Here is a 15,364-nt window from a genome sequence, read left to right on the forward strand (position 1 = left end):
AAAACGCATTAAGGTCAGCACTATACACGAATTGTGCCATAATCATTGAATACAGGTAATTACTCGCACATAAAGATAGGTCCCATCAGCATATTGCCCTATGTCTGAGTCAAGTGTCTTCCCGAGTTCTGTGATTCGGAATATGCAAATTATTGCCGCCTTACAATAATTTCTGATAGTACCTAGGTAACGCCCTTCTCAAGTAAATAATTCCACCAGTATTCAGGTACATACATACTCCGCAAGCCACCCAATGGCACGTGACAGAGGGCACCCTGTGCAACTACTAGTCATTGTCTTTCCTGTTTCAGTCGCAAAAAGAGGGCGGTAAAAGCGACCATCTGTACGCTTCCGTATGAGACCTTATTTCTCGTATCTTAACTTCGTCATCCTTACTTTAAACGTACGTTGGCGTCAATAGAATCGTTCTGCAGTCAGCCTCAAATAGCCTCAGTAGCGATGTTCGAAAAGAACGCCACATCCTCACCAATGATTTCCAGCTGAGTTCCCGAAGCATCTCCGTAATACCTGCATAGTGTTCCAACCTACCGGTAACAAATCTAGCATCCCGCCTCTGTATTGCTTCGACGTCTTCTTTTAATCCGACTTGGTGCGCATCCGAAATATGAGATTGGTACTTAATAATCGGTCGCACTGTGGTCTTCTATGTGGTCTCCTTTACAGATGAGGCATATTTTTATAATATTTTGCAAATAAACGGAAATCGACTATTCACCTTCCCTACTACTACCCTTGTACGCTTGTTCCTTTTCAAATTCGTTTGCAACATTACACCTAGATATTTAATCGACATGAACTGCGTCAATTAGCACACTACCAAAACTGTACACGAACATAATACATTTGTTTTTCGTACTCGTGTGCTTTTAATTCCATTTTTCTGCATTTAGAGCTAGCTGTCATTCATCACCCCAACCAAAAGTTATATTTAAGTCATCCTGTGTTCTCCTACAATCAACGACGAGACCTTCCCTAAACCCACAGCGTAATCAGCAAACAGCCACAAACTGCGGCTTACCCTGTCTGCCAGATCATTTATGTATAGCCGGCCGGTGTGGCCGTGCGGTTCCAGGCGCTTCAGTCTGGAACCGCGTGACCGCTACGGTCGCAGGTTCGAATCCTGCCTCGGGCGTGGATGTGTGTGATGTCCTTAGGTTAGTTAGGTTTAAGTAGTTCTAAGTTCTAGGGGACTGATGTCCACAGATGTTAAGTCCCATAGTGCTCAGAGCCATTTGAACCATTTGAACCATTTATGTATATAGAAAATACCAGCGGTCCTATCATGCTTCCCTGGGCCCTCCTGATGATATACTTGTCTGTGATAAACACTCGCCGTCGAGGACAACATATTGAATTGTGTTACTTAAGATGTCTCACACATCTTGGAACCTATTCCGTATCCTTTTATCTTTGTTAACAGTTGACGGTGTGGCGCCGAGTCAAATATTTTACAGAAATCAAGGAATATGGAGTCTGCTTGTTGCCCTTCACCCATAGTTTGTGAGAAATCAAGTGAGAAAAGAGCAAGATTTTCGCGAGAGTCATGCTTTCCAGAAGACGGCTTTATGGACGGTAACTTTCCCCTGTCGAGGAAATTTATTATATTCGAACTGATAATGTGTTCAAATATTCAGCAGCAAACTCACTTTAAAGATATTGGTCTGTAATTTTGTGGTCCGTTCTCTTACCCTCTTTATATGCAGGGATCACAGACGATTCTTCCCAATCGCCGGCCGTGGGATTCGCGATAAATGCGACCTAAGTAAGGGGCCAATGCAGCAGAGTACATTCTTATTACTATGTCCTCCTTGTGGGAGTGTGTGCGAGAATCAGAGGACGGCGTCTTTGGACAATTCACCTGCGTGAATGATTTCTTAAATGCGAAATTTGAAACTACGGTTTTACTTTTTCTGTCTCCTACTGCCACTCTAGAGTGATTAACGAGTTCGTGGGTGGAAGCTTTAAACCCACTTAGGGCTTATACTTAGGAGCGGAATTTTATCTGGTCCTTGTCAAGATCTTTAGGTAAGGTATGGCGGTAGTAGTTGATGTAAATTTCGCGTAACGATCTTTTCACAAACGCACAATTATCTATCAACTTTTGCCTCTCGTCCTGTGTGCTTTCTATTTCTTTGACCATCTTCTTCGAGTCATTTCCCTTTTCTTTTATATACTACTCAGTAACGTAGCACTTGGATGGAGTGAGGTCTGGGCTGTGTGTACAGGCGTGAACTCAATTTTATAAAGAAGGTGTTACATATGAATTACTCTTCTTGACAGTAGAGGAATGATAACGAACAGAACTTAATTAACAGCCCAGTACAGTTCTTGCAGGCAGGGCTCACGAGATAAGAACTTAAATTACCTTAAATCCGATGAAAAAAGTATTCAAAAGACTTCACCGAGAAAACAGCATCGGACCAATGACAAAAGGTACAATATATGACCCAATGGTCAGAGGCAGAAAAATTACAGTAAAATTATATTATGCAATTAACCGCAGGACAAGAAGAAGACAACACTGTAAATTAATTGCATCAGCTTACATTAGCGCTCTACAAAATGTAGAACTACGGCCACTCCCATCACCAACTAGTCATTAAAGCGAAACTGCTATGAAATAACTACAGAACTACCTAAGATAATTTTTTAGTAGTCTTTCATGTGCCATATGATATACAAAGCAGTGCACTCTCAAGGGCTAAAATAACAAGAAAGTATGCTGTAAAACTGTATAAACGAAATTAGTCACACTCCTGACGTAATAATAACAAGATCACATTCTGTACAATGTCCCATACCTAATCAGTCACATTCACGACATATAAATAACGAAGGCAACATGGTTCTAGCTTTTACAGAAATCACGCTTGCCACTACAATACAACCAGGGTTCTTCGCACTGTATCCACATAGTTTTATATGTAATGTTACTGATCATCCAATACACTCACTGCACTGAACTCCGACAATAATAATGCTGTCGGCCACTAAACACGTCTTGTAATGTGGAAGCCCTGGTCTCCGTCTCCACCCCAGTCACCGTTTCCTCACCATGGAAAAGAAAAAACAAAAAAAAAAAAAAAAAAAACGCCACACTGGGTGGTTTGTGTCCACACACAGGCAATGCAATATGCTCACTATTGGTTACGTTCTGCACACAGCTCCTTGGTATACCAGCTTCGAGAATGCATTACGTTTTTGACTCTCCGCCAATTGACAGCACTCATCCACCGTTCCTCTAACCTCTACCTCAGAGGCACCCATATCAGCCAAATGCACTGGCAGTCCTCTCTCACGTGGAGTCTGCGAAACAAGCTGCTGAGCATTATCCAAGCCACGGACGAAACAAATGTGCTCCTCCATACGCCACGACTCTTGTGCTAAGTAAACTATTCGCTGAGGATGATAGGCCTTTGTCAGGTAAAGTGAATGTAAAAGGACGTGTCACCCCTTAGCCCTTTAAAATTTAATCAACTATAACTAATCAACTAAAACAGATAGGTAACATTCATCTTGTGTTATCTCACTGAGAGACCATCGGTCGATCGTGGACGAGGAGGAGGAATATCAGTTACGACTATTCGTATACGTTCTTCCTCACTAACTGCGTCACGGCGCACAGCACCTTGAAGTTCCGCAACGCTGTGGAGCATGCTGACTGTGGAAGGCTGACTGAGCCACGCTGCTCTGCCGCGCTCCAGCGAACACCGTACGCTGTCAGTCGGCTCCTCAATGGGGTTGTCTGTTCGGGTGCCATTTTGTCCTGTTCATCGCTTGTCCTTCGGTATTGACGCACCACTATCGAACGGAGCTCGGTACACATAGCTTAGCTTTTGTTACACTACTCACGACGTCGTAATTCTATGTTGAATCCATAGCCCATAGCACGTAACATAAACAGCATTGTGATAGGTTTACACAAGAAAAAACAGTACCCAATTTACACCATTTTTCCCTGGCTATAAATTTTTTTTTAAATCATCAGTCTTCTGACCAGTTTAGGTCAGCCCAACACGAATTTCTCTCCACAGCCTGTTCCTCTCTGAGCCACCCTGCACCTCCCCCCCCCCCCCCCGTTACTACTTCGTTGTATTGCTTCCTTTACATATTGTAGTTCATATTCCCACTCAAGGTATCACATAATATATACAGGTTTCAAACGGGTGAAAAAGATTGTTTATCTAAGATTAATACACTGAAAGGAAACGTAAAGTAAATTGCTTCTTTAATTAGAACAATAATACTCGTATTTCAGGCAGCTGTAGGCTGGTTAGGGTGTCACCGAACAGAAGTTCAAGAACACACCCACTTCAGAAGTAGAAGTTCCATGCCTCCTCTGTAGAAGTGGACATGAACGATGCCAGTTCCCAGGGGCATGAAGACGGAAGTGAATGTCAGCGACAGTGTGGAAATGATTGTGAATTGGGATTCCTGGTTCATGGAGTTCAAATGGAATCGGCGTGTGCCCTAGGAAACTTCATCAGCACTTGGGTCGTCTCTTGGTGTATGGTTGGAGCAAGGCCATCTGTCTTCTACGAAATTTTGTAGTGTTGGTTACTGCCACTATAGGCGTTAAGCCTTGGTACAGCGTAAAGGGGTTGAACGGCCCTCCAGTGAGCTGGTAGCTGACGGTGATTGAGAAAGCTCGGCGGTGTTGGAGGTGGAACGAAAGAAAGTGGTACATTCTCGATGTCAGCAAGCTGAGCAAGGTCACATGTTTCTAAAGAACTAGTAAGCAAAGATATAGATACTCATATACCTATGCTTCCAGTTTTTAGCAAGATCAATGTGTAGTCTCAGGGGTCCCCCTCGTAATGAAATACACTTTTATTTATGGCTGCTGCATTTGCCACTACATATTTGGGGCCCATGGTTGGGGGGGGGGGGGGGGGGGGGTGAGGAATCCCTTGATACTACACACTGATCTTCCTATAGGTCAAGAAGTGTAGGTCTCTAAGTATGTATTTTATTGCCATGTTCTTTGGGACTATGTGACATTGCTTAAATCTGCTTTACGTGGACGTCTGAATCTATAGCAGCCATCTTACAACGTCAGCTCTGCTAACGTATGGTAAACGATTTGGGGGATGGTGGTGGATTATTTTAATATATGTCTGAAAGTAAGAGTTCACAACCTCAAGAATGAGAATTATTTGGTGGACATAAGGCACTTCCCTGCATAGTAATTTTGATATTACTGTTAGAAACCGACATAGGCCTTCCGCAGGTAAAAGAAGTGCCCACACTTGGACTTCAAGAGGAAAACAACGGCGGATGACCTGTGAGTGGGGTGGCTGTGAACTGTAGATTGGAGGATAGATAGTTATGACTTATGAGATTGGCTGTGAAGTTTCTCAGCAGAAGATGAACCATCCTGTGTTGTTCTCCTGTAGGAAGCTAGAAAAATGGCGAGACCCCTCTGCATGGGATAGTGACCGTGCTGTTTGGACATTTGGGTCTTAAAAATGTTGGTAAGACTTTCTGCTAATCCATCTGAGGCAGAATGCCAGGCTACTGCATAAACTAGGGCGATGCCTTTTCTGACACACAATGCTGTGAATACTACTGGGATAGGTGGGAAAGGTTATGAGCATTTGCTTGTTGTATTGTAGAGTAACACTGGATGTCATTACTATAACTATCCGCCCCGATAGCTGAGTGGTCAGCGTGACGGATTTTCGTTCTACGGGCCCGGGCTCGATTCCCGGCTGGGTCGGAGATTTTCTCCGCTCACGGACTGGGTGTTTTGTGGTATTCATCATCATTTCATCCCCATCCGGCGCGCAGGTCGCCCAATGTGGCGCCGAATATAATAAGACCTGCACCAAGGCGGCCGTACCTGCCCTGAAAGGGGCCTTCCGGCCAATGACGCCAAACTCTCATTTCCATTACTATAACTGACAGGAACAGGGCCCACCATAGAAGGTGGCATGTGTTTTTGGTGGTAATGTTATCTGAAGACTTAAAAAGACAAATCAGAAGCTTAGGGCCAACGAATAATGTAAAATGCCTGACACACACACATACACACACACACACACACACACACATAATCATGGAAGTTTTAAGGCCAAAAATGATGGATAATGCATCTTTCTCAATCAGACTATAATTTTAGTGCGTATTGGTGAGGGTTTTAGGAATAAAACCTACTCCCCATTACACTTTGTCAATCGTGTGGGGCTGGACTCGTCTGCTGCCAGGATAACAGATTTAGTGGGGTCATTTGCTGTGAGGCACAAGGGAGAGGGAAGGACCTGTTCTAAGTCTGAAAGCTTCGTAACATCCTGCAGTCCTTTGCCAACGGACATTTCTCTGCAGTAGGTAGTGTAATGGATCAGTAACGGAGGTCCTACGGGGAATAGACTTTTAGTAGGAATTCAGTTCCCCAACACCGATTTCTACTAGCTGGTATTGGTAGGACGAGAAGTTTTACTGCCTGAATATACTGAAGCGTGGGGCAGATGCCGGAAGCAGTGTGTCTAAGATATTCAACTTGATGAACAATACAGCAACATATGCTACATCTTAGATTGGCCTGCTTATTGAGGGTGAAGAGAGTGTTCAAGCTGTTCAGCAGGTCCTGTGCATCTTTGCCTTAAAAGAAAATGTCGTCTAAGTAATTCGTTTTCCTCACTACGTCGTGAGTGAGATGCTGCAGTTATCACTGAAATATCACTGGGGCCCTGGCTATACCAAGCAAATGTCTGTTGTAGTGGTACAGCCTGAAGGAAGTATCAGTGGTAGGATTTGTGTGGATTCCTTGTCAACTCGCATTTTGGGGTATGCACGCCCCACGTCAGTTTTTGTAAACAATATCCCACCTACAAGTCAGGTCATGATCTCCTCAACTTTTCCTGTCAGCTATGCACCACTGAGAAATTTGCCATTGTTGATCGTCTTGATATCTTCAAAATTGCATAAGCTACCATTCGATTCCTAAGCAGTGAGAATGGATGTAGTCCACACGAGTGAGAATGTCCTCATCATGTAGGCACTGTAATTACCCTGAAGCTTATTCAAATGGTTCAAATGGTTCTGAGCACTATGGGACTCAACTGCTGAGGTCATACGTCCCCTAGAACTTAGAACTACTTAAACCTAACTAACCTAAGGACATCACACACATCCATGCCCGAGGCAGGATTCGAACCTGCGACCGTTGCGGTCGCGCGGTTCCAGACTGTAGCGCCTAGAATCGCTCGGCACTCCGGCCGGCTCCTGAAGCTTATTACTTAACCTTTGTATCGAGGAAGTGGTTTGAGGGGGGGTCGCGAATTTATAATCCTAGTGTATTGGAGAGGTTCATGCCTAAGAGAACTACAGTTCTCACGGAACCACCAAAATCCAGGATGGGATGTTGTGCGACCAATACTGTTCTTCAGCTGTTAGTTGTCCTTTACATTTTATAAAGTCATTGTCATAATTTCCTATTGGGGTATAAAAAGAGTTCGAGCGAATGTGGTCGGGAGTTACGGTATGATTTCCAATCTATAATGGTCATGGTTGACCCTGTTTCAATCTGCAAGAAAATGGGTATGCTACAGATTTCAACAATTATTGAAAGACATTCTGTAGACTTTGGCAACACTGACTGAATACATGCTATGTCTGGGTACGGTTAATCCACATTGTCTGCCGCTATGTCTGAAGAGTCCATGTCGATACAGGACGTCGGAACCTTCAAAGGTGATTCACACGCTTCGGCCCTACGTCCGGATTTCCCACAGGAGGTACAGTTTGTTTGGTGGTAATGGCTTATTGTTGCTGACGCGTGGTAAAACTGTAATTATAGGAAATAAACTGTTGGAGAGAGCACTGGGATACCGTGTCGTTATCTAAACTTAGTGTAATCAGGTGATGTCCGTAATTGGCTTCGAGGACGAGTTACAAACAGATGTGAGGGGTCCTGTTGCGTATCTAATGAATGAAGAGATTGGTCCAATAACCTGATCATGGGAAGAAAGGTTTCTAGATGTGGGTCCTTTAGATTCAAGAGAGCAGTCCTAAGACCATCATATAGGGAATGCACTAAACTCGTATATCTAACCAAGAAAGCCGCTTATGCTATCCTCCACTCGGAGTCTCTGGTTTGAAAATAGCAGTTGTGACATAAATAATGTTTGCGGGCAATCCGTTCTCTGAAGGACTCTTCTAGCAGTTTATGACAACTAAATTAATTTTGGCAGGTCAACCTTACGTGGACTTCAGAACCATAGTATTCAATGACTCTTCTTCACCCTCTCATACGAAAGTGCATTGGGCTTCATTTGTAATAGGTACCCCGAGGTGGTCAGGCAGTAACATTACAAGTGTTGAATCCCAAGCTACAAAGCCTGCTTAGTATTTCAGCCTTACTCCCGAAGGCGTCAGACTAACACTTCCATCTGTATCCAGAATGAGATTTTCACTCTGCAGCGGAGTCAGCGCTGATATGAAACTTACTGGCAGATTAAAACTGTGTGCCCGACCGAGACTCGAAATCGGGACCTTTGCCTATCGCGGGCAAGTGCTCTACCATCTGAGCTACCGAAGCAGGACTCACGCCCCGTACTCACAGCTTTACTTCTGCCAGTATCTCGTCTCCTACCTTCCAAATTTACAGAAGCTCCCCTGCGAACCTTGCAGATCTAGCACTCCTGAAAGAAAGGATATAGTTCTGCAAATGAGACCATGGTGAGAGACTAACTTCCAAATGTCAATGAAGTGACCAAATTTGTACGCGGGCTCTCCAAGCGACTAGCAACGTTTCAGTCTATGCAAGCTGCCCATTGTGCTCTCTTTATTTATTCTACATCTCTTTGGTCTTTTTGCTCTGTTGGAACTATTTTCCAGAACCACGAACTGTTAATTTTGTTCTTTGAGGAACTAGAGCCATAAAGTCTGATGGTTAAATGTAAGTGTTCTTTCTTTTCTCTGTCATACACTTTAAATTAAAATTTTCGAGCCACCTGAAATTTTGAATTTGTTCCTGCAAAATACCTATATACAAATCCAAAAAGAAACGGACTGTTCCCTGATCCTTTACTGCTCTTTACAGGACCCCTACACTTAACACGGAGTAGAGACAAATACCTAAGGGGTGATACGTCCTGTGCTTTCTAGGCATAAATTATCTGTGGCCGTTCTCAGTCTAACTCTTCCAGGCATGAAATATTGTTGTAACGTTACTCTAAAGACCAAAGATTGTAAGTATGGAAAATGGTCATCACGACGGTGTTTTTACTACTTCCGAAGCGGCAAGTTCAGAACTCATGTTCTTCCGTTTCTTCGTGCTGCTGTTACGAGTCTCCTAGGAACGGAACTGTGCTCTTCTTTTGACTGAATGTCACGAGGACGAAGGGAAGGGCCCAAGTGATCTATTACTGTCTTCATTTACAATCACATTGGCTAGAATTGAAGTATGAACAGCAGACCAGCTGTGTGGCGCCTTACTGCACCTGTGGTGTGCGGAGAGAGCTTAATGTGCGCATCGTGTTTACGAACGAAAATTGGCTTAAGGAATCTTAGCTATGGCATTGTGTCGGAAGTTATGGTTCCTCAGCTAAATATTAGGTAGATCCAATTTCATTCACACATCCATCAATGCAGTTATTTCGTCAATTACACTATGTAACTTTATTGTTACTTACATGGATATGAAAGTTTATAGCTACTGTGTATAAAAGAATATTATTGTCCTAGATGCTCTATAGTATTTGGGTTAATGAAGAGAAAAAATAAACACGTCGTTGATGTGTATTACGCAATTTTGCTGCTATTAAATAACTTCTACCGATAATTTTGCGCCGTACGTTTAGCCTACACTACCTCAGCTTTACTACTTTCATTCTCACTATTACGTCTTGCTTACAGAGCTGGGGCCTGCAGATAAAATTTGTGCAGCCACGTGATGCCGGGTGGTACGAGTGCCAGGTTTCTACGCATCCGCCAACGAGTATTTTTGTGGAGCTTAAAGTAACAGGTAAGATATATACAGATATATCACTCATTTGCTATACTCTACAGCAGGCCCAGTCCGGAGGTGCCTAGGATGCAATGCGTGCTCCCACTTTTTCCGCTCTGAGGGGAAAGAAATCACTGTGTGCCTTCGACATAGAATCCTAACTTCGAAAGCAGTGTTCAGAAATGGTACCATACGTTTAGGCTTTGGTGAAACGCAAAATAAGAAGTATTCATGGACATCAGGTACTTCAATGTTTAACGTGTCAATAAAAGAGTCACGAAGTATAATTTGATGTCAATTTAAACTCTGTCCGAAAACGACATTCATCCCAATGCAGAACCAACCATAAGAAATATCGTGTATCGTACTTAGCTGCCACATATCCTTAGACCGATCAATTAATTCAAATGTAAAATTCATCTCATTGTAATTTACCATTAATGCTCCCCTTTTAGAAAATAAATTTGCTTAGAAAGGCGTCAGTTAGCCATCGCGAAGCGATATATACTACCTCCGTCGTACCAACATTGCTGGTCGTAGAATCGACTGATAGACAACAGTTGCTCGCGCCGAGCTGCTTTTGGCCAGCCACTGTGGCCGAGCGGCTCTAGGCGCTTCAGTCCGGAACTGCGCTGCTGCTACGGTCGCAGGTTTGAATCCTGCTTCGGGCATGGATGTGTGTGATGTCCTTAGGTTAGTTAGGTTTAAGTAGTTCTAAGTTTAGGGGACTGATGACCACAGATGTTAAGTCCCATACTGCATAGAGCCATTTCAACCGAGCTGCTTTGTGCCGATTCCTCCTCCCCTCTCCTCCCCTCCCCATATCTCCCCTCCCTTCCCCTCCACTCCCCTCCCCTCCTCACCCCACAGGTACCAATACCATCGCTACCCGCAAGCCGTTCGGCTTCTGAATACTGAGGCGTGAGCCCGAGCCAGCTAACACGAGCATATCGGTGAATAGACCTGTGCCAGACGGTATACGAATTCGTGTTGAAAAATATCACCTCTGAATTTATGTGAAAACTTATAAAGTTTCTAAAATTAAACTTCATCATCACTCACCATCTTTGTTCTTCGCCTCTACATATTTATTTCTTAAGATAATCACACTGGCGACTAACACATTTCTTCCAAAGAGAAAACAATTTGCTGATACGGCCACTACAGAATGTTTGACCACGTTGACGAAGGCAAAACCCACCTCTTCTTCCTTCGCTACATCGCTATCAAAGTGAAGACCTCGAAAGTGTTTGGAAATAGGGAAAATGGGATTGGGCGAAATCCGAACTCTATAAAAGATGGTGGATGACTGTGAACCCAAGGCATATCACATTGTGGCAGATGCCGCAACACTCGTGTTTTGTCTGGTATTGTTATGCTTTAGGAGAGGATGCTGAGGTCACTGAACGTGTGGAAAAACTCTTTAAATTCGAAACTCGCTTACATCAAACTGTTCCTCACGTACCGTCATAGGTATGTTACATACCGCTGTATTCCAAAGACGTAGGACTTCAAATACGTAGACATAAAGAGTAAAGATGTAGAATGACGATAAAGATGGTTTTATTTAAAATGATTTAGAATTTTCGTATAAGAACTGAGGTATGATTTTTCAGCTTGCCCTCGAATATAACAACTGGTAAACCGTAAACCTTCGTTGTTATTCAGCTGAGTTTGTTCTTTATCTCAGAACAGTGAAAGATGAAGTGTTAATAGGTGGACAAATATATGGAAATGGAAACTATTGTACTTTCACATTATTATGAGCAATAGGGTATGCGTTTGTAATCAAAATAGCTATGTATTTAGACAAATAATTTTATTTTCGTGAAAAGATTTAATTTTTTAGACAAAAAATTCCAATTCTATCATGTTCCATCATTGTCGTGGGCCATGTTTTACCCATGTCTTGTTCCACTATTGTCTATGGCCATGCTTAAGGTACTTTTTGGAGCATTATAAGCTCACGTTTCCGTGTTACGAAAATATGTGCTCCGAGTATTAGATTACAGCAAAGTTCTCATCTAATTGTATTCCTCACCCCAAAAATTGTGCATGATCATTTCATTTGTCTGTCGATACGTTCTTTGTTAAGACTTTTTGTATCTTGGAGCATTATAATTATAACCTTGGTATTATTTAGTAAGAGATTATGGCCATACAGTCTCTAAATGTCTTAGAGAGCCTAGGCACCAAATGCAATAATCGTTACCCACAGTTTACAAGTGTCGAACATGATGTGTTATCATCTTCCACCCTAAAATTAGGTTTGGTGAGTGATGCATTACTGAGAAAAATGTGAAAGCAGCAAGTGCCCAAGGTTCGATCGTTGAACCACTGGAAACTTAGCCTCACTTCAAATGCCAACATCCGTTATGCACTTAGATAGGTATTTTAGATTTGGCGATACCGTTGTAACACTTGACGTGAACATTATTTCTCTCTCTCTCTCTCTCTCTCTCTCTCACTGTGTGTGTGTGTGTGTGTGTGTGTGTGTGTTCCTGACATCTAAAGTTACATTTTTCAATTAGTTTGTGTGTGTGTGTGTGTGTGTGTGTGTGTTCCTGACATGTATAGTTACATTTTTCAATTGTTGAAGTACTGCAAATTACACCCTTTACAGTTTTTACTTAATAAAATGTTTAGAACATGTTTGAATACGGTGCAAAACACTTAAATGGGTAATTTTCGGCAGGGGAACATTATCTCTTAGAACATGGTGCCATTTTTAAGATGTTCTAGTTAAGCTGGTGTGATTTAAGAGATATAGTCCGCTTGACTGTTTCATTATAATAGTCACTAAAATATTAGGCTGTGACCTGCCATACTATGTTGTGATAGGCTGTTGATTCCAAAGGGAATTGAGGTGAGGGGGGGGGGGGTGATGATTTCATACAGTCATCATTGATGACATCATGAGTTTCCGGTCAGACGTCATTCACGCTGTAATGCGTTTGTCCATGAAATGTTGCCAACCTAACGTCAAATATCAAATTTGTCCCCGAGTCTTTCAATGCGACGCTGCAATCCTGTATCTGTCACATCTCAACTACGGAATCCGTTCCACGTCTTTCGACTGCAGTCCAGTTTCTGTGCAGGTTAGTTATAGCCTTCCACTCTCTGAATATTATCCCTGCTAGTTTTAGAACTTCAAAGAGTCTAGTGCAGTCTGCAATATAGAAATCTATCTCTAAATATACAGATGCTATATGCATAGGTTTGCCTTTGTTAAACCAATCTTCTCACATAAATCGATCTCCCCTTATTACGTCGCATTTTCCTACATCTCTGCTAAACTCAGACTGATCTGCCTCGAGGTTTTCTCAATATTCTGTAACCGTGACGTATTAAACTGACTGATCATTAATCTTAACACCTACAGGCACCTGCCTTCCTGGAATTTGTAGTTATCACTCACTGCTTGTAGCCGAAATATAGTTAGCCTTTCTCATATGTTTTGCACACCATGTAGAATTGTTTTGTCATGACTGGCTCTCATGCACTGCGGCCGGCCGCGGTGGTCTCGCGGTTCTAGGCGCGCAGTCCGGAACCGTGCGACTGCTACGGTCGCAGGTTCGAATCCTGCCTCGGGCATGGCTGTGTGTGATGTCCTTAGGTTAGTTAGGTTTAAGTAGTTCGAAGTTCTAGGGGACTGATGACCACAGCAGTTGAGTCCCATAGTGCTCAGAGCCATTTGAACCATTTTTTTCTCGTGCACTGCAGACTGACGTCCCCTCCCCCCCAGCCACACAGACACACACATTACAGAAAACCACTTTTATAGCTAACCACTCATAACATTCCTATATATACAATTATACTGCCACCTTCTTCGCTCCTTACTTACGAACTACTGTACTTATATTAACATGGAATTTATAAATCGCCCACTAATAATGTTACAGGATATTAACACAGTTACTTTCGTGATTATAAATACACAATAATATGAAGTTATGGATATGTTGCGGTTTGGTTCTCTGCAACCAGATTTATCATATCGCCTAATGTTGCTTGGTTTAGGGTCTGATAGTGATCAGCGGTAAGTGATGAGATTCGCTTCTTGAGGTGGATATTTTCACCTCACATCTGGTCATTTCCTTTGCCGTTCCAAGAGAACACCATTTAAGTTTTGACAAAGTTCCAGTAAACAAATTTGATTTTCGTAGTGCTCATCCAAGTTGTAGTAAGGCTGAAACCTAGACGGGTAAGCAGCATCCTTCAGGACATTGTGATGAGTAGTTGATGGACGCAGTTTATATTTATGTTTCCGTTATTTTCTATCTGGTCTGTCACTTTTATTTTTCGTTATTTTTCTGGTTTTCTATGTTAATCATTTGTCACGATCACTCGAGATGTCATTATCTTGCTTTATATTTTTATCTGCGTCTGCTATTTTATATTTGTAGTTTTGGAAACGCATGATCGTTATGGTTTCCCATTTTCGAATATGCATTCGTTCATTGTCCGTTGGCGGCTGTAACACTTTAAATTGTACTTGAGTTTTTGCCTTTCTTTGACATTTCTTTCCATTTCCTCCATGTTACTTTTATCACGATTATGTGGAAGAAGGCGCTCCAGCGACAAGGAAGTAATTCTTCTTCTTTCTTCATTTGGGTCATCTAAGGACCAAGCGCCAATTTCAGTGCTTCCTTATCGGTTGTTTTTCTTTTTCCTCCAGTATTTCTTCCATCTTTTCACTATGTGTCCTTTTCCTCTTTTTGGACCATTTTTACCCTGTCTTCTTCTTCCTCTAGCCTTGGAATCTTTCCTTTTTTAACAGTTTCCACTTGAAAATCTCTTCTTCTGTCGCATTTTTTCACTGATGTTGTTTCTTTCCATAACTTTCCTATCTTCTTGAATCCAGGCTATTGTCTACTTCTTATCCCAAAGATATTTAAAAATATGTTTGGTTAACCTGTTGCTGTTAATTCTGTATAAGTGAAAAAAAAGGAGCAGTCGCCTCTTTTGTAGTGTTTCATTTATGTTTTCTATATTATGGGTGACTGGAATTCGTCAGTAGGAAAAGGGAGAGAAGGAAACATAGTAGGTGAATATGGATTGGGGGGAAGAGATGAAAGAGGAAGCCGCCTTGTAGAATTTTGCACAGAGCGTAACTTAATCATAGCTAACACTTGGTTCAAGAATCATAAAAGAAGGTTGTATACCTGGAAGAATCCTGGAGATACTAAAAGGTATCAGATAGATTATATAATGGTAAGACAGAGATTTAGGAACCAGGTTTTAAATTGTAAGACATTTCCAGGGGCAGATGTGGATTCTGACTACAATCTATTGGTTATGAACTGCAGATAGAAACTGAAGAAACTGCAAAAAGGTGGGAATTTAAGGAGATGGGACCTGGATAAACTGAAAGAACCAGAGGTTGTAGAG

At 42.3% G+C, this 15,364-nt stretch overlaps 1 protein-coding gene across 1 annotated transcript in view; it reads left to right on the top strand.

Moving 5' to 3' along the window:
• Positions 1-15,364, top strand: part of LOC126263246 (igLON family member 5-like) — a gene marked incomplete at its 5' end in the record, with an annotated part of 171,569 nt that overhangs the window by 106,656 nt on the left and 49,549 nt on the right. The window contains one exon of the mRNA XM_049960331.1: positions 9,880-9,988. Coding sequence (XP_049816288.1) covers positions 9,880-9,988 — 109 coding nt within the window. The remainder of the gene's footprint in view (positions 1-9,879; positions 9,989-15,364) is intronic.

Source organism: Schistocerca nitens, chromosome 6 (assembly GCF_023898315.1).
Source record: "Schistocerca nitens isolate TAMUIC-IGC-003100 chromosome 6, iqSchNite1.1, whole genome shotgun sequence".
Taxonomy (NCBI): Eukaryota; Metazoa; Arthropoda; class Insecta; order Orthoptera; family Acrididae; genus Schistocerca; species Schistocerca nitens.